The sequence below is a fragment of the Conger conger genome, chromosome 16 (genome assembly GCF_963514075.1).
Source record: "Conger conger chromosome 16, fConCon1.1, whole genome shotgun sequence".
Classification (NCBI taxonomy): Eukaryota; Metazoa; Chordata; class Actinopteri; order Anguilliformes; family Congridae; genus Conger; species Conger conger.
The window spans coordinates 8,717,654-8,742,551 of record NC_083775.1 but is presented as its reverse complement, the minus strand read 5'-3'; the positions used below and the strand labels follow the sequence as shown (position 1 = coordinate 8,742,551).

At 44.2% G+C, this 24,898-nt stretch overlaps 3 protein-coding genes across 5 annotated transcripts in view; 2 read left to right on the top strand and 1 right to left on the bottom strand.

Annotated features, from left to right (window-relative positions):
• LOC133114291 (large ribosomal subunit protein uL3) overlaps nucleotides 1-24,898 on the top strand; it is a 294,631-nt gene that overhangs the window by 114,143 nt on the left and 155,590 nt on the right. The window lies entirely within an intron of this gene.
• LOC133113960 (mitochondrial ribosome and complex I assembly factor AltMIEF1-like) lies at nucleotides 2,340-3,827 on the bottom strand. 3 transcript variants are annotated; one of them, XM_061223128.1, is made up of 2 exons: nucleotides 3,712-3,827; nucleotides 2,340-2,589 (listed from the first exon to the last, which is right to left on the bottom strand). In XM_061223128.1, exon 2 carries the CDS (start codon nucleotides 2,550-2,552, stop codon nucleotides 2,340-2,342), a length of 213 nt encoding a protein of 70 aa, XP_061079112.1. In that variant the 5' UTR covers nucleotides 2,553-2,589; nucleotides 3,712-3,827. The 3 variants fall into 3 exon arrangements, with proteins under 3 accessions (XP_061079112.1, XP_061079113.1, XP_061079114.1); XM_061223129.1 differs by having other exon boundaries at nucleotides 2,340-2,586; nucleotides 3,712-3,785; XM_061223130.1 differs by lacking the exon at nucleotides 3,712-3,827 and adding an exon at nucleotides 3,536-3,555 and having other exon boundaries at nucleotides 2,340-2,586.
• LOC133114697 (3-mercaptopyruvate sulfurtransferase-like) lies at nucleotides 20,831-24,844 on the top strand. Its single transcript, XM_061224270.1, has 2 exons — nucleotides 20,831-21,629; nucleotides 23,345-24,844. The coding sequence occupies exons 1-2, from the start codon at nucleotides 21,053-21,055 to the stop codon at nucleotides 23,641-23,643; spliced, it is 876 nt and encodes a 291-aa protein (XP_061080254.1). The 5' UTR covers nucleotides 20,831-21,052; the 3' UTR covers nucleotides 23,644-24,844.

The window sequence follows — 24,898 nt, the reverse complement described above, 5'->3', positions numbered from 1 at the left end:
CTTTTTTTTTCCTTATCCGGCTGGGAGAGGTACAATATATCGAGGGCACCAAAGCACTGACATAGACGGCTTTATGAGTGACATGCAGCAGCCACTCAACGAGGGGGCCTCAGGAAGGGGCCGGGGTGGGTCTTGAGAAGACAGGAACTTATTAAACGCTTCGGTCACAAAACATCAAGACATAATAAATTATATGCATTTTTTGGCAACGCATTTCTTTGTAATCAGTGTCATGCTTTCATGGGGTAAAACGGATTAAACGTGACCAAGTGCTTTGGACAGTGTTCAGACGGAGTCGCGATAATGACAGGCAGACAGACTGTTCTCATGTCTCCTGTAGGGGTGGAATATAATAACCCACTGTGCACAGAAATACTCCATTCACACTCACATACCAATGGCAGTCTGAGGGATGACAGTTCGATTCCCACCCTGGGTGTGTCGAAGTGTCCCTGAGCAAGACACCTAACCCCTAAATGCTCCTGATGCGCGGCATGCCTTTGCATAGTAGCTAATCGCCTTTGGTGTGTGTGTGTGTGTGTGTGTGTGTGTATAAATGGGTGAATGAGAAGCATCAATTGTACAGCGCTTTGGATAAAGGTGCTATATAAATGCCAACATTTACCATTTACAAGGACCAAATGAGTGACAATGCTAGTTAAGAAGATCAATAGGCTGAAAGGATTAGTTTACGTAGATCAGAGACATAGCCAAAGCATTGGGTCTGTCAAAATTATGAATTTTGTACACAGTTAAAAAAAAACAAAAAAAAAACATGAACACGCTCAGCAATAGCAACCTGGTAGACCACGGAACACCGCAGGAGTGAATAACCCAAGAATAATCTACACTATAAATTGTGCATCAACTGTCGAACAGATCAAGAACACTCTCCAGGATGTGGGCATAGATATGTCATGACTACCATGAAAAGAAGGCCACACCAGCATGCAGATGCACACCAGTACATAAATAACAAGTACATTAAAAAACATTAAAGAAAGACAGATGAGTATCCCTGTACCAAAGTGATGGAAAGAGGAACGTGGAGAAAGAAAGGAACCGCTTAAGTTCCAAAGCATCCATTACATTACATTACATTAATGGCATTTGGCAGACGCTCTTATCCAGAGCGATGTACAGTTGATTACACTAAGCAGGAGACAATCCTCCCCTGGAGCAATGCAGGGTTAAGGGCCTTGCTCAAGGGCCCAATGGCTGTGCTGATCTCATTGTGGCTACACCGGGGATCGAACCACCGACCTTGCAGGTGCCATGTACCTTAACCACTACGCTACAGGCCATCCCCACAGTGAAGGATGGTGGAGGTAGTGTAATGGCTTGACCATGTATGGTGGCCATTGAAACTGGATCACTCGTCTCCATTGATCATTTGTCCAATTTCTTTTGCTCTTCTAAAATGGGCCATAGTTCCTACACAATCGCCCAACATAGATGTGAACACAGACAGTCTGCATTTCAACCTGTTCAACTGTTCCAATAATTTTGCATTTAAACATATGCATGAAGCCATTTTTGGCTTATAAGACAGCAGACAGACAACTAAAATAATAAAATACTGACATCGCAACCTGCACTGGGTTCGAGGTGTGTCAAAATACATTCCAATAGATATACATGTAGGCCTCAATTCATTGAGCAGGAGTGGCACATGGTAACGAATGCATCATACTTTCCGTATCGGAACTTGCGTTAATGTCTCAGAAATAGCAACTGCATAAATGCAAAAAGGAAAAGGCCATCAGGTGGACATTTGCAGTGCCCAAGTGATCTCAATTAGACTCCATCCATCCATTATCTGAACCCGCTTATCCTGATCAGGGTCGCAGGGGGGCTGGAGCCTATCCCAACATACATTGGGCGAAAGGCAGGAATACACCCTGGACAGGTCGCCATTCTATCGCAGGGCACACACACCATTCACTCACACACTCACACCCACAGGCAATTTAGACTCTCCAATCAGCCTAACGTGCATGTCTTTGGACTGTGGGAGGAAACCCACGCAGACACGGGGAGAAGATGCAAACTCCGCACAGAGAGGCCCCGGCCGACGGGGATTCGAACCCAGGACCTCCTTGCCGTGAGACGGCAGTGCTACCCACTGCACCAATTAGACTCTAAAAAGGAAATTTTACTAACTTTATTATTATTCTTTTTTTATTTTTTTTTTTATATAGTTTAAAACAACCCATGGAGAGAAAGCAGGAAATGGTCTTAAAAAAGAAAATGACATTTCCTGCTTACCTGAAATTGGTCCAAGACCAGACTCTATAAAGTCCTAGAGGGACGGCAGATAGTCGAAACAATGACGGCACCTAGACCAGTCCCCCGAGCCGGCTGTTGAGGAAGAACTGGCCCCTCTTGAGCGCGTCCTCCTTGTCCTGCAAGGCGGTCAGGTCTTGGCAGCGCCGGAACTCCCGCGCCACTGCGCGCCGGTAGTAGTTGCGGTCGGTGTACTGCAGGTGGCGCCCTGCGCGGAGCAGCGCTCTGTACAGCTCCAGCACCGCCCCCCGAGACCAGCCGCCCATCAGGGACCGCACATCGGCAGGTGGTCCCTCTCACCTGCTACACACACACACAGACAAGACACCAGCGCATTACTTACGATGAGCTCGGCCATATCAGCGCAGACCGGTTCTTTGGTGAATTTGGTATTCAACCACATATAAGTATTCGTATGGGGCGGCCTGTAGCGTAGTGGTTAAGGTAAATGGCCGGGACACGCAAGGTCGGTGGTTCTAATCCTGGTGTAGCCACAATCAGATCCGCACAGCCGTTGGGCCCTTGAGCAAGGCCCTTAAACCCTGCATTGCTCCAGGGGAGGACTGTCTCCTGCTTAGTCTAAGCAACTGTACATCGCTCTGGATAAGAGCGTCTGCCAAAATGCCAGTAATGCAATGTTTGGGTGTTACTGAATCTATGCTTATGTTATTATAAGGGGGCAAATGGCTCCTGGATAATTATAGATAAGAACAACTCTTAACTGCGGTGAGAGCAAATGACAGGATCACTGGCAAGTGCGTTTATCAATCGTGTCTGTATTGACGAAAATCTAAGACTGTACTTCAAGTGCCAGTAGAATACACCCACACATACATAGTTTCGTGTGATTAACGTCACAAAGAACGTGTAATGAAAACTAGTTTAATGTGAAACGGTTTCTAATACTAGTTGAAACGTCACTAAGATTCACTTTGATTTCGCAATAACAATATTAGTAAGTGCAGTAAGTTATTCAAGTATGCATTACCAAGTAAAATACAAGTACAACTGTCGTTGGAAAAATGGTTCAGACTCGAAAGACGTGCATCAAAACGACACATAACTATAACCTAACGTTTGGCTTCTGATTAAGGCAGGCCTTGACTCAACGCATGAAGGTAACGTTAGCTACAGTAAAACTACAGCCCAAACCAACGACGTTTGATGGTGCACGTTCCGCAAGTATTCAGTCTGGTTGTGCAGACAGTTACAACCGTTCGATATTATGTCAGAAATCCTCTAACGTTACCTGAATGAAGGAGAAACAAAATTAGAAAGCGATAACCTGCGTACGAGCAAGACGACTGATTCTATGACCTTACTCTCCCAGGGACAGATACTGCCGGCACAAAACATATTAAAACACAAGTCATAAACAGATGTAGCGACCACATCTATGTATTCCAAAAAGACACAGCGACTTACATTAATGAAACTATCTAAAAACGTATCCTTTCATGTGCAACAACAGCTGCAATTCCCCTCACGGCGGGGTCAAGAGAAACCACCCGGAAATAAATGGCTCCCCACTTGGATAAAACTACATCCGGTGCAAAGCTACGTCACTGAGTGCGGATACTTTTCAAAATAAACTACCGTATACAAAAAAGCACAGCTGCTTTAATGTATTTACAGCCGCACTGTTAATATACGCTAATATAGCCTACCCACATTGAATGTTTATTATTGAAAAAGCATATTTAGCCTAATAAGCCACACATGCCAACTTGGAATTTTGCTAGGTGAAGTTATGCAACTATTCAGCGAGCAGTAGCAGAGTGGACTTGACTGCACCCTATAGGGCATACTGTATTGCTACTGTAAATCCAGTATTGCACTGTACTGGTTTTCTCTTCAGTTTGGTTACATTTAAGAAGAAATAGAAGTTTTTTTTTTCAAACATTTTTTCCCGCAGTGTTATGTAAATGGTGATGGAGTAATAAAATTTGTTTATTGTATATTGCTTATCGAGGATAATCATTAGGCTATTTCATCGTTTGTTCCATTACAGGTATAATGCATTTCAGTGGCAGCTGTTGGGTTGGTTTGCAGAGTTGTCGGTTTTGTGCTTGCAGAACACGGGTTCCCAAACTTCTGACAAGTGACCCCATATTGACCCCATATCGACGTTCACGATCCCATCCTGAAGAACTGTGGAGTGTTGGGATATCAGTAGTATGTTACTCATAAGACTGAGAAGACATCCTGTCAGCTGAGAGTGGTTATGATTGGTCATAATGAATGGGGTTTTTATTCTGGGCAATGAAAAAAGAAAAAAAGAAAAAGGAAAATTGAACCAGGGTGTCATACCACAGAATCTTCTCTATTCTTAGAAAAAAAAGTAAAATTCCCCTCCAGATGGAGAAATTGGCCGATGCCCATCAGTACAGTAATCACAGTTTTGTGGAAAGCAAAATGCATCTGTTTATCTAATGCAGGCTCAGCAAAAGCTGAAATGAATTTCGGATGAACAATAATAATAATAATAATAATACATTTTATTTGAAGTGGCACCTTTCTAGACACTCAAGGTCACCTTACATTGGGCAAAATACAAAATAAACATGGTAAAAACATGCAACATATCCAATGAACATACAATTCATATCAAACAAACAGACAGCAGACAGAGATAGACACAAGAACATGTAAGGGAAGGAAACAGTCAGGGGTATGCAAGAGTAAACAGATGAGTTTTGAGAAGTTTTTTGAAAGATGACAGTGACTCTGTATGGTGGATGTGTATGGGCAGAGAGTTCCAGAGCCTGGGTGCTGTAGAACTGAATGCTCGAGCACCCATAGTAGAGAGTCGGGTGGTGGAGATAGACAGGAGGCCAGCTGAGGAGGAGCGGAGAGTGCGAGTTGGGGTGTAGTCGTGAAGAAGGTCAGAGAGATAGGGGGGTGCAAGGGTGTTCAAAGCCTTGTATGTGAGTAGGAGGATCTTGAAATCAATGCACTGTTGAACTGGTAACCAGTGTAGCTGAGTGAGGATGGGTGTGATGTGGTCATGAGATTTTGTGCGGGTGAGGATTCGGGCAGCAGAATTTTGTATAATTTGAAGTTTGTTGGTGAGTTTGGTGGGGAGTCCTGAGAGGATGCTGTTGCAGTAATCCAGCCGGGAGGTGACAAAGGCATTGATTAGAGTTTCAACACAGGTGTGGGAGAGTGAGGGGCGGAGTCGGGAGATATTGCGTAAGTGAAAAAAAGCAGTCCTTGAGATGTTTTTTATGTGGGGACCAAAGGATAAAGTATTGTCCAGGATGATGGCAAGGCTTCTGACTTGTGTTGACAGGGGGACAGGGAAACCATCAATGGTTGTCAGGAAGCTGGGTGTTTTGGACAATGTGGATTTGAACCAATGAGCATGATTTCAGTTTTATTACCATTGAGTTGAAGGAGGTTTGTAGTCATCCAGGTTTTAATGTCATGAAGACAGCTGAGGAGGAACGGGGGGGGGGGGGGGGGGGGGGGTTGCGTATCGTCTGCATAACAGTGGAAGTTGATGTGATGGTAGAACATGATAAAAATAATGGACCAAGCACTGACCCCTGAGGGACACCGTGGGTAACTGCAGCTGACCTGGACCTATGGTGTTTTAGCTTGACAAACTGTTGTCTCCCCGTCAGGTAGGATGTTAGCCAGGCTAGGATAGTACCCTTGACCCCCAGGGTTGCCAGGCGCTCCAGAAGGAGTGGGTGGGAGATGGTGTCAAAAGCAGCGCTGAGGTGGAGGAGGATGAGGATGGTGAGAAGTCCAGAGTCTGCAGCACGGAGGAGGTCGTTTGTGATCTTGACAAGGGCAGTCTCTGTACTATGTTTTGGTCAGAAGCCAGATTGGAAGGGTTCATGGAGGTTATTTGAATCCAGGTGAGTTTGAAGTTGGGCTGCCACAACACATTCAAGTACTTTTGACACAAATAGGATATACGTGCTAAAAGGAGAATCCTGTTTTCTTCTAACAATGTATTGCACAGAAATTTGATTAATCCATCCATCCATCCATTATCTTAACCCACTTATCCTGAACAGGGTCGCCGGGGGACATACATTGGGCGAAAGGCAGGAATACACCCTGGACAGGTCACCAGTCCATCGCAGGGCACACACACCATTCACTCACACACTCATACCTATGGGCAATTTGGACACTCCAATCAGTCTAACCTGCATGTCTGTGGACTGTGGGAGGAAACCGGAGTACCCGGAGGAGAACATGCAAACTCCGCACAGAGAGGCCCCGGCCGACGGGGATTCGAACCCAGGACCTCCTTGCTGTGAGGCGGCAGTGCTACCCACTGCACCATCCGTGCCGCCAATTTGATTAATTTTACTCTTAATGAATAATTAGGGACACACAACTGCACTATGCTTGGGGAGTTCTGGGACAGAGGAGAAAGAGGCATTCCAAATATTTCACAGATGTATATATATTTATTGTTGATAAACTGTCCATAGATGCTGAACTATCTGTCTCTTCCAAAAACAAGTTACACTAAATACCAAAGAATGACAGAGGAATGAGTCCATAAAATAATAACAATTAACCATGAATCCTACTATGTTAAGATTTTATGACAGGTTTTACATTTGGTGTTAAATTGAGCCCAACAGTTGAAATAAATACACACACCAAAAAATATTGTAATAGAAACAGTTTGATATGAAGTGTGTTGCCTTCTTATTGTCTCCCAAATGACTAGCATTTTATCCATAAATATGAAAAATATGTGAGAAACTTCTCATTTTAGAGTCTGAGGAACAGTAAGTGAAAGTTTGGAACCTGCTTGGGAAAGTGCCACCAGAACCATTCACAAAGAAATCTGAGAAAAAATAAAAATGGTTGTATATATTCTTACATTTTAAACAGTTACAGACGGTCAAAATAACACTGCACAACACACGTGTATGCAAAGGACTTTTGCGTAGCATTATGTCTATTACATTTTTACTATTTAATTTAATTTTCTAATTATCACACTAGAAAATTAGAAAGATCATACAGTATCAATATTAAAAAGGGTTAACTGCTTTTTAAGAGATGTCAAATTGACCCCAGACATAATAGGAGGGTTAAATTTAAATTAAACACAAGTTTAAATGTCGTGTTTTTATTTCAGTTTTAGCCTTTCATTTTTGGAATACTACTTCCCTGCAAATGATTTAATTGTTATGATTCATCTTATTTAATTATTCTTATTCTTTTGGGGTACTTTCCTTTACTGTGCAAGGGTACTCGTGTTCTTTGTGGTAGTCTGCAGACCTCCAAAACCAAAATATTCTTCCCTTTTGGAATTAGCTTTTTGGCACTTTTGAAATTTGCCAAAATTGTGATTCTTTGTGACTTCAATAATGAGGCTCATTTTGAGATGTGCCTAGTTGCACACATGACGTTTTCCACTTGTTCCTTGGACACTGTACCCACTAGACTTGTATCCCTCAAGCAACCAGATACGATCAGATCAGATATGACCCTAATATGTGAAGTTTTAATATTGTGGCTAATGTTAAATGCTTTGATCAATCATATATGTGTTATACCGTTCTGATTATGTCCAGATGCTTCTTTCTCCTCTCTGTCCCTGTTGCATCACTTGGTCTCATATAAAAGGAGTATTTCTACCAGTTTTTGACTTATATTGAAAATACAACAACAATAATTTTTTCACAGTTTCTATTTCCCCACATAAGGCGATGAGGGAATTCTGCACTTAAGGCGATGGGGGGAATTCTGCACTTTTGCCCCTTTGTCTCGGTAGCCCCTTTGTCTCGGCGAGGGCCTAAGACCTAAGTTAACCATTGCATGCTTCTGATATGACGAACGCCTCCTGACTGGAGAAACCGTGACCACAAATCGAGAATGTCTACAGACAATACAAAACAATACATACTATTAAGAACTGAGCAGCTAATTGTCGACAACCTGCGCATGGGTGTCTAGACCAACATAAAGGATGGCAGAATGCAAGTAATCAGGTTTCTGAAAGAAGGGATGCAGTGCCATTTTGAAATTGCCATTAGACAGCTGTCATATTGTACCCCGCCAGTAATACAATTACATGGCAAAGCAAGGCTTATTCAGCTTTGTCCATGGGATATTCTTTTTCCAAGTCATCCAATCTTAATCATGATTAAGTACATCAAATAAAACATGAATGAATAAATAAATTAATGAAACAAAAAGCGTTGTGTCTAGGAAACGACAGAATTCAAAGTCCAATCTCTAATTTAAAAATAAATGTTGTCACAAATAGGCAGCATTTATTTTTTGTAAGCTTAAAAATAACTCTTGTCACAGTGATGTTCTTATCACATTGATGTCTTTGTCATATTGATGTCCCTATCACACTGTACAGGCATACAAGGCATTTTGCTTTGTAAGCTGTTCTTAAAAATAAACATTCTCTTGTCACAGTGATGTTCTCATCACATTGATGTCTTTGTCATATTGATGTCCTTATCACATTGCACAGGCATACAAGACTCCTTGTTCTGCAAACTTTCCTTGACAAAGATAATCCTGCCCTGCCATCCTGTGTACTTCTAGCACAAATGAGCAGTTAATCAGTTTGAAAATATACAGGCATACTCAATCATACTTTAATATTTGATTAATGGTGGTTTCTTGCGTTTCCATATGCTCATCTGTAACGAATGATATAGGTTCGTTGGATTACATATTGATTACATGAGTAATAGGCAGCATATATGTGATATATATTGATTATAGGCCGCATACATATTGGTATACTTTTGGCAGGAAGCTTTAAGAGTTTTGGAGGAACCAGCTTGCTCTTCTTGTTCTGTGAATTTTTCCTACAAAAGGAAAACTCACATATACTCATTTAAGTGTCTTATTAAGCTGAGAAACATGCTCGTGAAAAAATAAAATTAATCAAATAAAATAAATATAGAAAGAAATAAATTATGTTGGAGGCCTGCTTTTCTTCTAGCACAGATCACATTTTTGAATGCCAGAAGGTCCACAATGCTTCCGTAATCAATAATTACTCGCGAGAAGCTAATTGAGGTATTCGCCAAGTTACAAATGACCATTCAGACAAAGCCCGGGGAGGAATTTTGCCCGAGAGAGGCAGCCTGTTCTATATTAATGTGGAGAGAGACAGCAATAGGGTGGGGGAAATGTACTTCCTTAATTGAAATCACTTGGTACATATTAGAGCGCTCTCCTGTTTGTCAGTCCAGAGCGAGCTGTGTCGCATCAAACCGTCTCTGAGCTTTCAGGACTGTCCATATCTGGGTGTGCTCTCGATGCTGAGGTGAGTGCATATTTTTTTGTCCACACGCTTCACGGGTTTGTTCAAGTAACTGACTACCACATCGAGAGTGGCATAGATTTTATTTGTCACAATGTTTAAATTCATTATGTGAAAGTAAACTGACATATTAGTTTAGTGTGTTTTGGAAGTTTATTATAATAACAGAAAGTGCAGCTAAATAGATTGTACGTGCCAAGTACTACAGGGAATTTGAATAATTTAGGTTACTTGGCTAACTGGTTTCAGATTATGTATTTATCTGAACATTTTGAATATATGTATGTATTTTAACCTTTATATTATCTTTGAGGTCTATTTGACCCCATTCAGTGTTTGACATCTCTTAAAAAACTGTGAACCTTTTTTTTTAGTCTTGATACTGTATGATTTTTCTAATTTTCTCATTTGGTGGGATTAAACAATAGACATGAAATAAATGTAATGCTATGTCCTGTACAAACTTTACATACAAATGTGTTGTGTGGGGCTTGCTGTATATGTAAGAAAATATACAACCATTTTGATTTCTTTCTGGATGATTCTGGTGGCACTTTCCCATACAGGTGTCAAACTTTCACTTACCTCAGGCTCTAACATGAGATCTTTCATATTTATGGATGAAAGGCCAGTCATTTGGGAGAAGTAGGCAACAATAATTCTATACCAATAATTTTGTGTCAATTCAAACTGTTGAGGTCAAATTTGACCCCAAACATAAAAGTGGTCATAAAATCTTAACATAATATGAGGGTTAAAATCACATCAAGGTAAATGATAATGCAATGACATGGGTTTGTTTGACATTGCTATCAAAGCGAGTTGAAACAATACTACATGCTGGTTGGTGCCTTGCATGGCAGGCAATCGCCGTTGGTGTGTGAGTGTGTGTATGAATGGGTAAATGAGAAGCATCATAAGAGGGTTAAAATCACATCAAGGTAAATTATGATGCAATGACATGGGTTTGTTTGACATTGCTATCAAAGCGAGTTGAAACAATACTACATGCTGGTTGGTGCCTTGCACGGCAGGCAATCGCCGTTGGTGTGTGAGTGTGTGTATGAATGGGTAAATGAGAAGCATCAATTGTACAGTGCTTTGGATAAAGGCGCTCTATAAATGCCAACCATTTACATGCAATTGACATTTAACACTTAAGGCGAACTGATACGCAGAGGCTTCACCTCTCCCGATAACACTTTGACACAAATAAAATGTTATAGCCCGACATTGCGTCAAAGGCTAAACCAGCCTTTTACGCAATGTGTAAACATAATATGAAGAATGATATATAAGGTACATATATACAAGACGATGCTTTACAAGAATGTGCTGCATATGTACAATATTACACTCACCCACTACTGTAAGGGTGAGCAGGTGCATTTAACTAAATGTAGAAAATGTCCAAGCTCTGGCAACCAGCAGAGTTCGAGGGAAGGCATTGTTGTAATGCTCACAAGGACGGGCAGTGGATAACACAGCGAATTGTGGCGGGGATTGTGGCCTTTCTCCCTGTGCCGGCGTGGGTTTCCTCCCCCAGTCCAAAGACGTGCAAGTTAGGCTACTTGGGAGGGTATTAACAGGGTGTAAACTGTATTTGTACACACACAGCCAGACGATGGCTACAAGGATTTCCTTAGGAGAGCCACAGCACTAAAACAAACCAGTTCAGACAGACATTACGGGCTCTATTTTTTAATGTGCAGCTCGCTGCCGCACTGGCTAGGTGGCACTTTCGTCACGGATTCTGTGCCCGTTTAGTCATTTGGTGACTCGCCGCGTACTAGGGTGGCAGGAGAAGCGCTGTCGGGTGTGTCAGTGACGATCAAGCAGAGCTACGTAGCACGGTCTGCCGTTCCCGTCTGTGCTGCCCGCCCGCTCCGACCCGGTTGATGGCGCACGTCGCAGCCCAACACATAGCGAGAGTTGCTGGTATGTTAATTCCGCTGTGGCGTGCTACACGGCAAATTCCTACACTGGTGCTCTTCAGGCATCGGCGTTCCTGTGCTGGGTCCTGATCCACGGCCCTGGCGGCTGGGCAGGAATTTTAAAGGCGTTGGGAGGGTCGCTGCACACACGCAACCCCTTCACACACACCACACTGCATAATCCATATTCAACAACAAATACAGATAACGTGAAATAAAGATGACCAATTGAAGGGTTAATCTAAAGCGGCCAGACAATGGAACAAGTGAACAGGATGAGTGATATTGTATTACTAAGTCAGTTGCTAACTTGTCACCTTTCGTTAAATTCCGTTCATGTCATTGCATTTATCCCACAAAAGGCCTTTTGAGCCATTTATAAATCTGTGTTCATGGGACGGGTAATAAGTAAATTTAATTTAGAACACCGGGACAGTGCTGGGACAGTGCTGAGACTATTGTGGATAATGGGAATCATTTGCACTTACTAAAAACTACACTTCTGCATTGTTACCCTCATGATATTGGCTTTGGCATTGGTTTCTTACACTCTGTACTGTGCAGTATGCTGTAATTATATTCCCTTCTCCTACGATATGACTATTGAAGGCCCACAATTGATCAATATAGTTTTCATAAGTGGTCATAATTCATTTAATTTTATTCTTAGCTTTATTCTTGGGTCGAGGCGAAGAATAATCAGTCATACAAAAATCTCCCCGCCAGACGGTATTATTTCCTCAGCACTGCGCTGTGCTTGTGCAGATGCGATGTGTTAACTTTTCAATGCGTAGGATGGCGCTGCTCGACTACCCCATTCCGGATTTGGAGGTGACCCTGCGGGAGGTGGGCCGCGTCCTCCAGCTCACCCTGGGCCCGGAGAAATACCTGCAGTACGAAGACGCCCTCGGCCAGCGGAAGGAGGACCTGCGAGAGGCCCACCGCCGTCTGACGGCCGCGGCGGCGGGGCGGGAAAACTGGGTCACCGAGCAGTTTAAGAGCCGGCTGCTGAGCTCGCCCGACCCGCTCCCCACCTCCACCGCCATGCCCGCGGTCCTGCTCCCTTCCCGGGCCCAGAGAGGAGCCGGGCAGCTGGAGCGGGCGGCCGCCCTCCTGTGGGCCGCGGGGAAGCTCCACAGCCAGCCGTGGCTGGTGGAGGGCGAGGGGGCCACCGAGCGCACCCAGCAGTCGGAGGTATTCGCCGCCAGCCGCCTCCCGGGTCAAACTCACGACCAGCTAAAGGTGAGCTTTGCTTTCTGTCTGCTGACTATCATGTGGAGTTCTTAATATCACTTATATACTACTAATAATTATTATTATTATTATAATAATGAGGAACTTGCTGCCTATTTTATTTGCTGTTACCAGTTATCAGACACAGGTGATCATTCATTTCATTCATCGTGAATGAAATATTATAATTAGGCCCCCTATTGTTTTAGCTAGGAGTTTTCACCCCTTTACTGCGCCGAAAAACTAAATTTGGAATGTCCAACCATAGCCAGAGTGCCAAAATGCCTGATCACACCCAAATTATGCTTATGACCCTACATTTGGATTGACTTCAGAGGATGATACCCAAATGTATTACCCTTACATCCAATGCACAACAACGTCGTTATGGATGGTATTTGGGTTAGATTTGCGCTACAGCCCACCCTTTGTGCTTGGATCCCAACATCACTGCTTGCGGCTATATTTCGTTTTTTTTATTTTTTATAAAGGGACGCTGTACTCTCTTCCTTGACCAACTGTTCCCTTTCCAGGTATACCCGGACAGCCTCCACGCTATCGTGCTTTGTATTGGGGGGGTATTTCCCATCCAAATTCTACACCGGCCCTCCCCGGGATCTCTTCCCTCTCCACTGCCTTTCCTTGACATCTACAGTCAGGTTCGGGAGTTGGCTAGCCGACCAGCCGCGGGCCCAGAACAAGACCCCACCCCTATCTGCAGCCTGTCCGCCCTCCAGCGCCAGGCCTGGTCTGCCCTGAGGGAGCAGATCCTGCAGGCAGGGGGAGCTGCTGCCGCATCTCTGGGGCTGATGGAGAGTGCTATACTGACCCTCTGTCTGGAGGACTGCTGCCCACCAGCGGACCTGGCAGAGACCCTCAACGCCGTGAGGCTGGGGGGAGGAGATGGCCGATGCCTGAGATATTACGATAAGGTACATTCGTTTTTCTGGATGGGACACATGTCGCCTGCTACTGATGTTTCAGTTATATAGGGTCACATGACAGCTCCCAAGATGATAGCTATAACTGTACCTAAAACATTTATACAGTAGAACCGCAGCGATATTGTACAAATATCTGAGTGAAATACTAGCTGGATAACTGAGCAGGGTATGAAACCAGACATACCACCTCACAAAGCTTAAAAAACAAGCATCAAAATTTTCCATTGATAAAAATAAAATGACAAAACAAATATCTAGCATTATTACTCACATCAGCACAATGTGAAGAAAAGAACAGTGTTTGATATAAAAAAGGCAAGAACAAAAAACCAAGCAATTCACAAAAGAAGGTAACTCACTGAAAGGAGATGATTTAGAGTATTGAGATCCCTATTACCATATGTTTGATTACAGGTTATTAATTAAAGTGAGGTGTGAAACTACAAGATGAGTGATGAAATTCCATCCAATACAAAATTGACGAATCTGTGTTCAATCAGTGGAACATCTATATTGAATAATATATTTATAGATGGGCATTACACTGAATCGTAACTGCATCATATACATGGCGTAGCTGTAGCAAGGCTAATTTAATATTGCTAATCATGTTGCATTCTCTTCCGCATATTGTCTTTTAGGTGGTGAATTTGGTGGTATTCCAGGATAGCACAGCAGGCATGGTGTTTGAACACTGTGCTCTGGATGGCATGGTGGCTGGACTGGTGGCGGAAAGCGTGTGGCATCTCTCTGAATCTCTCAACTTTGACCCAGGTCAGCTGCAGGGTCAGACCACCGCATCACCCACCACGAAAAATGGCGGCGCCTCACCTCTGAAGCCACTGAATTTCCCTCTTAAAGGCATAACAATGGCGGCTCCCACCGCCCTTGGTCCCACTCTGCAAGCCACTCATCCCATCACCACTTTTGAGTTCTTCTCCTACCCAGACATCTTCACCACACTTCGGGCTCACAGGGGATTATTTGACGCCTGGATCACCTTCTCTTTACAACTTGCCCTGAAGCAGGCCCTAGGAGACTCAGCTGCAAGCCTCATTGTGGTCACACCCACTCACATGCGCCACTACAAACATGGCCGCTGTGACCCGACGTACTCCTTCAGCACACGATCCCGCCAGCTTGTGGAAGCTCTGATGTCCTTTGCCAGTGAAAAAAAAGATTCCCCTCAATTCACAAAGGACCTCTTCCGCCTCTTCCACTTAGCCTTCCTGGAGCACAAGAGTCTTATCAAAATCACCAAGACTGGTCAAGGAGTGGGTCCTCATATAGCAGCGCTGCGTTGGGGCTTAGGCCAAGACAACCCAGTCAAAATGTTCCTGGAACCCTTTGGCGCACCCTCCATCTACCTCACGGGAAAGGATTTAATGGAAGGGGTGGAATGTGCAGTGGGGAATGTGTATGCCCGTGACCAACTAGCTGTCACTTACCTCGGGAGGAGAGACCGAGTTCGCATGTTGCTCAATGGGAAAGGTAGTTTTGCCAAGCTGTTAAAGCACCTGCAACAGTCTCTAAATGACAGCCTGAACATGGTGATGCTTCTGGCCTTGAGATATGGCATTGCTGGGCAAATGGGAGCTGTGGAATGCCTGTTGCGGGAAGGAGAAGAAGTGAGAGTCAATGGCAAAGAGCGCCAAACCAACTCCAACGCCAACTCGTCTCAGAATTCAGATTTCACTCTGTTGGTCCATGGCGGGGCGGGCGAAGACATGCTGCTGAATCAGAAGGTCATCGATGTGGTTGAGTTCTCCTTGCAGACAGCTCTGTCCATTGGAGCACAAGAGCTGATGGGCGGAGGCAGCAGCCTCGATGCAGTGCAGAAGTGTGTGGCTGCCCTCGAAGACTGTTTCCTGTTCAATGCCGGCAAGGGGTCTGTGTTCAACCTGGAAGGGAAACAAGAAATGGAGGCAACGATAGTGGATGGCGATGGGATGAGTTCTGGATCAGTGGCCTGCCTGCAGACTGTGAAGAATCCAGTGAAGGCAGCTCGTCAGGTCATGGAAAAAAGTGGACACACCCTACTCATTGGAGAGGGAGCTGAAGAGTTCTTGGAAGGGCTGGAAGTGAAGGAGAAGCCAATGGAGGCCCAGTACTTCCACACACATTTGCGCTGGAAGGAGTGGGAAGTGATGAGTAGTCATGGCAATGCCTCCAAGAACAACCATCCACAAACTGTAGGAGCTGTCGCCCTGGACTGCTGGGGAAAGCTAGCTGCTGCAACGTCCACAGGTGGGATGGTAGGCAAGCGAAAAGGCAGAGTAGGGGACACGGCAGTAGTGGGGGCAGGGATATATGCTGACAAGAAAATTGCTGTTACCTGCTCTGGTAATGGAGATGTCTTTCTGAGGCATACAGTCTCTCACAGAGTTGCCAGTCTTTACCATTACAAAGGTTATAGCCTAAAAGAGGCTTGCCGGGAGGTTCTATCTGAGAACCTGGATGGCGTCTGTGCAGGAATCATTGCTGTTGATGCAAAGGGTGAGGCAGTGATTGAAGTAAATGCTGGAGTGATGCTCACTGGATCTGTGATTGATGGCATTGCAAAGGCTGAGGTTGTCAGGCCCTTGAAGAGTTATTCTAATGTGATCTGGGAGACAAAGAAGCTGGTGGCTCACTTACACTCTGAACCGTGGACCCCAGGAGCAACCATTGTAACACAGAAATGTCACAGTGGATCCGACAGCATCTTTCAGCTATCTGAGCATGATTTCATGACGCTTCTTCTGGGGGCACGGGATGTTGCAAATCTTCTTTGTGAGAAATTGGGCATTGTGCGCTGTGCCTTAGTATCCAAGCCAGATCCAGAGCAGCCAGCACATGTCAGAGTGTTGCCACTGCATGGATTGGACTCTAAGTGGAGACCCCACGTGGCTGAAGAGGAAGAATTCCAGCCTTATGACCCTGGGTACTGCACCTCTAAGAATGGCCCAATCTGGGGTGATGCGGAGCTGGAGAAGATCCAGGCCAAAATTCAGGCTCAACTTCCAGAACCCAAAGCACCCACTAGCTACACTTTCCTAGGGGATCCATCCCATGACAGTGTGTTCTCCCGCATTGTGCTCGGAAAAGAAAAACACTGGAGGGTGTGGGAAGATGGTGAGCATGTGGCCTTCCTTACACCTTACCCTAACACACCAGGTTTCACTGTTTTAGTGCCCCGTCGTCCACTGTCCAGTGACATATTTGGTCTGGAGAAGGCTGACTACAAGGCATTGGTCCTGGCTACCTATAAGGTGGCTCAGCTGTTGGAAAATGCCTTCGGTGTTAAAGGTGTAGCGCTAATCTTTGAAGGCTTTGAGGTTGACTACGCCCATGTCAAGTTAATTCCTTTACACCCTCCACCCGCAAACTCACCTGCCACATCACCCCTCCAGTTTTTCCCCACATACCCTGGATACGTATCTTCTGTCAATGGCCCTCCTGCTAGCCCTGAGAAACTAAGAGAGATGCAGACAAAAATCACACAATGCAAACCACCTCACTCCTGGAAGAGTCCCCAAGACCATGCAGCGCTTGCCATGAAGAGCCAGTGGTACCGCAACCTCTTCCAAATCCAGAATAGTCTCTTCCACGAAACTGTGGAATACTTTCATAACATCCGACAGTATGCGTACGCCTTGACGCCCCTCACAACTGACACCATCTCCTCACCCATGGGCCTGGGGTCTGACTCTGAACCCGTATGCGTCAATGTGCTGGGGCAGAATGTGTACTTGGCCGACTCCATGCAGTTTGTGCTGGAGTACTTCTTACGCTTTCAAGAGGACTTGCCAGGAACCTATTACATATCTCCCAGTTTCCGGGGGGAGGACCCCGACGCCACCCACCTGAACCAGTTCTACCATGTAGAATGTGAGCTGCTGGGAGACATGGACGCTGCCATGAAAGTGGCTGAGGGCTATATAACCCACATCACACGTGCTCTGCTTAAGATGCATTCAAACATGATTCTTAATTCAGCTGGGACCCTGTCCCATGCCGAGGCCTTGCTGAAGAAGTTGGATGGTCAGACAGCTCTTCCACAAGTCACTCTCGAGCAGGCCATAACCATGATGCCCTCTGAGGACTGCTTCGAGTGGGTACAAGATGGGGAGCCCCAATTTGGCAGGAAGCTGACACGCAAAGGTGAGCGTGTTCTGATTGAGAAGTACGGGACTGCTGTTTGGCTGACAGAGATGGACCACATGGGGGTACCATTCTACCAGGCATATGTTGATGGCTCGGGAAAGCAGAAAGCCAAAGCAGCTGACCTCCTGCTGGGACTGGGTGAAACCATTGGACTTGGGGAAAGGCACTCCACCCCTGAGATGGTGCAAGAGGCTCTTAGGCACCATGCCGTGCCTGAGGACTCCTACAAGTGGTACCTTGACATGCGTCAAATCACACCTTTGCTCACCAGTGGATGGGGGATGGGTTCAGAGCGTTACTTATGCTGGCTGCTCCAGCACGATGATATTAGAGACATGCACATCATTCCAAGGATGAAGGCAAAGAAATTCATGCCATAAAAGGCCGGGAGGCCCTTCTGCCTTTCTGACCCAACATTCAATTAAGAATTGTAATTCTTATAAACTTATAAACTTTGTAACTTCAGTCCCAATCCCAATATGAAGTGGCTCCACCAAAATCCCAAGGGCTTTTAGCTTTGGTTGAGTTACGCTTGAGCACTCTTGGGACTGTAAGGGTTAAAAACAGTTTACTGAACCATTGCCTATTGTTGGAGATTGTACTAGCTACTATGATGGATCAGTAGTTGTGGAACTGAGTAGAAAATATCTGCCGTAACTGCAGGTTAGTTATAGTATTTAAATACTGTATGTCATGGAACGAAAGAGATATAGAGAGTGGATTCTGCCCGCGCCATTATGGATCGACAAACACGCTTCACACTGTTATGATTTCCTCTGTTGTGATTTCATTTTTTACTCATGATCTGTACTTATGCATATCTGCAGGAAACAAATATATGTATAGAAGAGATAAGTATGTGACATGAGATTTTTTAATTAAATTGCTTGAATAAAGCTCAGTAATTATATTTCTGTGCTGAAATAAAAATGTGTGGGTATTGAAATAAAAGTAAAAAGAAAATAGCTCATATTGTCAGGCAGAAGATATATACCATGTATGCCTACTTTGTAAAATTATAATAAATAAAATATCTTCATATCTAAATGTAGAGTAATTCCTTGGTGTCGACAATGTTGAATACATGACCGTGTTCTGGCCACAAATGAACTTTTCTAATTAAATTGAGTGTAATTAGAAGCTGAACTGCAGTTTTAGCAGTTGTTTGTACGCACACACCAAGAACTGAAATATCCTGTAGTCAAGAACTGAAAAAACATGCTCAGAGTTAGAATCAGAAAAAAATGTGTGTCCCATGTTGTGCATAAATCAAATCAGAGACCTGTTTCTGTGCATTCCAGGTCAGTTTATGTTGAAAAATCTTGCACTGCATCTTCTGTGGGAGAATGAAAAAGTATGCATAAATGGACCTTGGAACGTTTTTTAATGGGTCGGGCAAAGTATTAAATATAGTTGTGGTTCTAATCATTGAATCATCAAATCATTCATTGCGGTGTAGCCACAATGAGATCTGCACAGTCGTTGGGCCCTTGAGCAAGGCCCTTAACCCTGCATTGCTCAAGGGGAGGATTGTCTCCTGCTTAGTCTAATCAACTGTACGTCGTTCTGGATAAGAGCATCTGCCAAAATGCCAATAATGTAATGTAATGTAGAGTGCATGTATTGACCCACAATTACTTTAATTGCTTCGACTGTTATCCATAGTTTTATAGTTTAAGAAAGTGCTTTGGTCGACAATTTTAAGGGGCCCATCCCTAGGAGGAGCAATAATGCGACTGACACAATGTTTCTAAGACAGCGCTGCTTACATTTCAGAAACCGGACAAGCCACAAGGTTCGGTTCAGGTCAGGGAATTTGATAAATAAGATAATTACTTTTCTGAAACGTTGGGGAGATAAACAAAGAAATCAGTAAAAGCTTAGATCTGGTTTGTCATTTTCTTCCAATTAACATCACCCAGACATTGGACCCACAAATGCCAGCCAATAAGTGAGTAACTTGCTTCCCGTGACTCTGAAGGCTATGCAATTCCAACCCATGTGATTCCACCCTGCTTTGAAAACAACCTCTGGAGGACCATTAGAAAACGGAGAGAGCTACACACGCTTCACTGTTGTTGTCTGGTGTAAGAACACCGCCTTGTTCATAGCCTACTTTACACAGATAACTCCCTGTTCACTCTCTCTCAGACATTACACATTTCTGACACAGCACTAACATTACATACTAACACAGATGCAACAGGCAGTGAGCTTTAAAAACTGAAGTAGGCTACAATAAACTGATATTATAATTTGTATTTTGCAAGCAGGTTCATTTGTAAGGCAATGCACATTCAGGTCAGGCCAGTGTGTTCCAGTGTGAGAGGCGGCATACACCGCTTATCCTCATTCATACATAGCTGCCAACTCTCACGCTTTCGGCGTGAGACACACGCATTTGCCTGTTTTCACACGCACATGCAAATGCGTGTCTCACGTCGAAAGCGTGAGAGTTGGCAGCTATGTTCATATGCTTAAAAAATTTCGATCTTCAAAACTTGATTTGCACATATTTGATCCACGTGAAATTATATCAAGTTTAAAGATAAAACTAGCATAGCCTATATTAATTATACATTGCATTTCTTATTAGGCTCGATGCTCGTTAGCTTCGATGCTCGAACGATAGCTAGTACTGTAAGCTACTTGTTTGAAATCCATTTTCACGAGCTGTAGTCACCATGAACTTGAATATTATAACGTTAAGAACAGAAAGAATTGTAAAAACCTGTACTAAACCTTGGACTGTTTAACTGAAATGGCGTTAATAGTCAATATATTGTTTCTCTGTGAGCGCAACAATATTGGAAAAGCATAAACTATAGGCAATCAGACTCAATATAAATTTCCACAAAGCAAAAGATTCCTATACATTGTGTCTTAATTACTTTTTCAAGAGAAAATAAACCCATCTGGCAATCTATAAATAACCGATGTCCCTCGCCAGTTGCTAGGCTACACCATAATTCAGTGGCGACTCATTTCTTAGGATATTATTGACAGTCGCCGTTTTATGTCGTAGCAGAAGAGGACAAGGAAATCCAGTCGAATGTGTGTACCCCTGTGCATATTATTAAGGGAAAATATACGGTAGCCACAGCAATAGCAAAACTTTCCATACGGTGACCGGTGGTGGGGAGTTGCAACTAGCATAGTTGGATAGTGTATACGCGTTTTGTAAGTTGGCTGCGTAGGCTAGTTATACAATAACTAACTTTTTGTCTTGTTCAGGCATGGCTGCCATCGTCGCTGCAAAGTGGTTGGGAGAAGCAATCAAGGCTAATAAAATCGGACCTAGTCTTCGGATACTCGACGCCTCTTGGTATTTGCCGAAATTAAATCGCAACGTTATAAATGAATTTAATGAGCGACACATCTCAGGCGCGTCCTTTTTTGACATAGACCAGTGTTGCGATAAAACGTCATCGCTTGATCACATGCTTCCAAATGAACGCGAGTTTGCAGATTATGTGGGTAATTTGGGAATAGGGAACCAGACACACGTCGTCGTTTACGACACCAGCGATTTTGGGTCATTCTCTGCACCCCGCGTGTGGTGGATGTTTAGGGTTTTTGGCCACAATTTGGTATCCGTGCTCGACGGCGGACTGAAGAAGTGGGTGCAGGAAGGTCACCCCGTCACTGCAGAATATTCTACACCGGAGCCAACCGAATTCCAAGCCTCCCTCAACCGATCCTGGGTGAAGTCATACGAGGATGTTCTGGAAAATATTGGCAGCAAGCAGTTTCAGCTCGTAGACGCCAGATCTTCGGGGCGGTTCCGAGGAATCGAACCAGAACCAAGAGATAGTAGGTCTAAGTAGCTATAGCTGTCTTGTTTTCAAATATAACATGTTTCGACACTAATTCTGTTATCTGGCGTAGCCTACTACTAGATATAAAGATGCGTACACATATTTGGAATAGCCCGCGTTCTATTTTCCTTCGCAAGTGGTGGCGAACTATATTGCTACGTTCAGTTTTAATAACTGAATCCCAGCGATAATGGGTACAAGCATTTCCACCGTTTCCTCACTGACCTATAGATCCACATTGAACATGCCGTGTAAAGTTGTATCTTAGAGTATTCATTCCTCTGCATGTAAATTATATGAAAACCAGTGCTGAGATTTGCAGTGGCCTGTGGCCTGTGTGAGCCTCCAGATTAGATTTGCATCTTTCTCAAAGGGGTTCCTCAGAGCACAGGTGCCCAACAAGTGCCGATCTGTTTCAGGATGTTATGCCAACTCCTGCTCTTAATTACTTAATTGCCTTTTTCATATAGCTTGCTCTGACATGTATATGAGCACCGACTATAGCCACAGACCTCAAGTGTATCCTAAAGATTTTTATTGTGGTTAAGTACAAGAGTGACCCAGCATCGTACAATTGTCAGAACACTAAAACGAATGTGATCGGTTGGAACGAGAACCTGCACGCAGATCGGCTCTCCAGGGACTGGAGTTGTGCACCCCTGTCCTAGAGTTATTTTTCCCAATAACTGCCTTGACTAAACCCATTAGCTCTGCTCTTATTCTGTTGTTTTAAAACCTGGTGGACTTGGTTGACACTCCGTGTCTAAAGTCTTACTGAAAGAGACCCAAATTGACCCCTGCTGCAGAAAAACATGCTGCTGAATGTAATGCCCTTGTCTAGTGACTCCTCACATTGATCTAATTTGTTAATTAAGTTATTGAATATTACACTGGTGTTGTCATGGGAACACAGCTGAACTGAAACAGTGAGTTCGTGTACTGTTTGTCGGGCAGTGTTGGAAGACCACTGTGATGGTCCACGCGCATGTAAAATCAGCAACTCTAACTGTCTTTTGTGCACGTGCGTTATTGCGTTTGCGTCTTCGCGATATATTTCGCAACAAGCCCTAAAAATCGCATTTTTTTTACTTTACGTGCACTGAGACAGACAGCGCCGTAGTGTTCCGGAGATGCGTCCTCACCAGGCCACAAGTCATGCAGGACCCATGCAAGAACTTGTGATTTCTTTCTCTCCTAATTTAATCTGTAATTCTGTTAGGACATCAAGGGCGTTTTCAAAGATTTTTGGGAAATAGTTTTGCAACAACAGTCATTTTCATTGGCTCAGAGCACTATCAATCAAAACCAATCTGGATGGTGGGGGGCACAGGGGTGGCCAATCACATGTATTGGTGCCTGCCTATGTAGGGCACAAGAGCTGAACAAAATCCTCATTGTGGTACACTGAGATACTGAACAATATTTGATTTAGAGCAACCTTTGTTGTACATCACTCTGGATAAGAGCATCTGCCAAGTGCCATTAATGTAATGTAATGTTTTAACCCTTTCAGTCCCAAGAGTGCCAAACGGCACTCAAGTGTAATTGGTGCTATGCCATTGTTTTGAGCTGCTATTAAAACCGGACTCAATTTCCTGAACTTTCCTTGGATTTGGGTGGAGCCAACTCTTCACACCGGTCCTGGGACCGAAAGGGTTAAGTGTGTTTTCGGCCCGTCCGTGATTTTTACGTAAAAACTCTGTCCGACAGATGTGGAACCCGGACACATCCCCGGGTCCGTCAACATGCCCTTCTATTCGTTCCTGGCCCCCTCCGGAGCGGAGCTGCCCACCCGGGACCTGGCGGCCATGTTTGAGGCGGCGGGGGTGGACCTGAAGCGCCCGCTGTGTGCGACCTGCGGCTCGGGCGTGACCGCCTGCCACGTGGCGCTGGCCGCCCACCTGTGCGGCTACCCGGGGGTGACGGTGTACGACGGGTCCTGGTCGGACTGGTACGGGCGCGCCCCGCCCAGCCACATGATCTCCGAGGCCAAAGGGGAGGAGGCCTGACTGGGGGGGGGTGTGGCCTGAGGACGGGGGGGTCGCCTCCTTCAGAGGCTCTCGGCATTGGTGTTTCGGAGTGGCTTCGGATCTGGCGTTTGCCTTTCCGCTGCTCTGTAAGGCAGGGGTTTGCAAACTCCCATCCCGGAGGGCCGCAAGCGTCTGCTGGTTTTTGGTGCGTTTCAGCAAGGGAGATACATTTCAACTCCTTTAATTGGCTAAAGAGTCCAGATACCTTGTTCCCAAGGCCTTAATTGGCTGCTGATTGAAAGGAAACCATAAATACCAGCAGACACTGCGGCCCCTTCGGGATTGGAGTTTGACACCTGTGCTGTATGGCTTCTTTATGATTTGTAAAAATGCTCTAAACAAATAAAACTTAAATCTAATTGGATTGCAATGGTCCAGGGTGTGCTAGTTTTTTGTTTTCACCTTGAAAACAACACCCCAGTTAAGGCCAAAGAAACCAGGTCAGGCTCATTTTTAACGGTGTAATCACTCACTGTAATAACTAATTGACAATTAACAATTAGTTGGACATTTGGTCAATTAAGTGCTGAGTGTGTAACCCAGCAGACCCCAGGACTCTCCTGGACCACAGTTGTAAATCCCTACCTTCAGCAAGGATCAGTGGTTGCCAACATGTGGAATTATTTGAATGATCAAGATAAAACAGTCAATTACTGGCAAAAGGACTACATATGAATAACATAGCGGAATGATCTATCCTGTATTTTAACTGTATTTGGGTGGTAGAATGTCAAGGTAGGTTGGGGAGTTGTGGGATAGTGAAAATATATAGTGAGGGAACAGGCTTGTGTTTGGGGTTATGGAATATTAAACATACTGCCTTTTTAAAGAATACATAATATTTGATTTGTTTTGTCATAATAGCAGATGAAAGAAAACATACCTTTCTATGTTCATGTTACTATAGGCAATATTCTTAGCCACAGCAATTGTTCTTTCAAACTAATCTGTGAATTTACATAGGTTGGAACCATAATTTTTTTTTTTTATGTATTCTTTCATTGTTAAAACAAGCTAATCAAAACTGTAATGCTACCTGAAATTGATTAGATTATGCTCATCTCATGAAACATGTTTGCAACAGAATGAACTGTGGGATGATTTGCTGCTCTGAATTGCATGACGTGGCTTGACTATTGCTCGAAATGTTTTCATTTGAAATGAAGCATTCATGCCTACATGTTCTTCGTGTCTTGTATTACTTTATTCTACTGGGTGCCAACTGGTTCTTTTC

Excerpts from the sequence above, each read along its gene's own strand:
- LOC133113960 (XM_061223128.1), bottom strand. The coding sequence starts at position 2,552 with ATGGGCGGCTGGTCTCGGGGGGCGGTGCTGGAGCTGTACAGAGCGCTG.
- LOC133114697 (XM_061224270.1), top strand. The coding sequence starts at position 21,053 with ATGGCTGCCATCGTCGCTGCAAAGTGGTTGGGAGAAGCAATCAAGGCT. Across the intron at positions 21,630-23,344 it reads CGAACCAGAACCAAGAGATA|ATGTGGAACCCGGACACATC; the intron begins GTAGGTCTAAGT and ends TCTGTCCGACAG.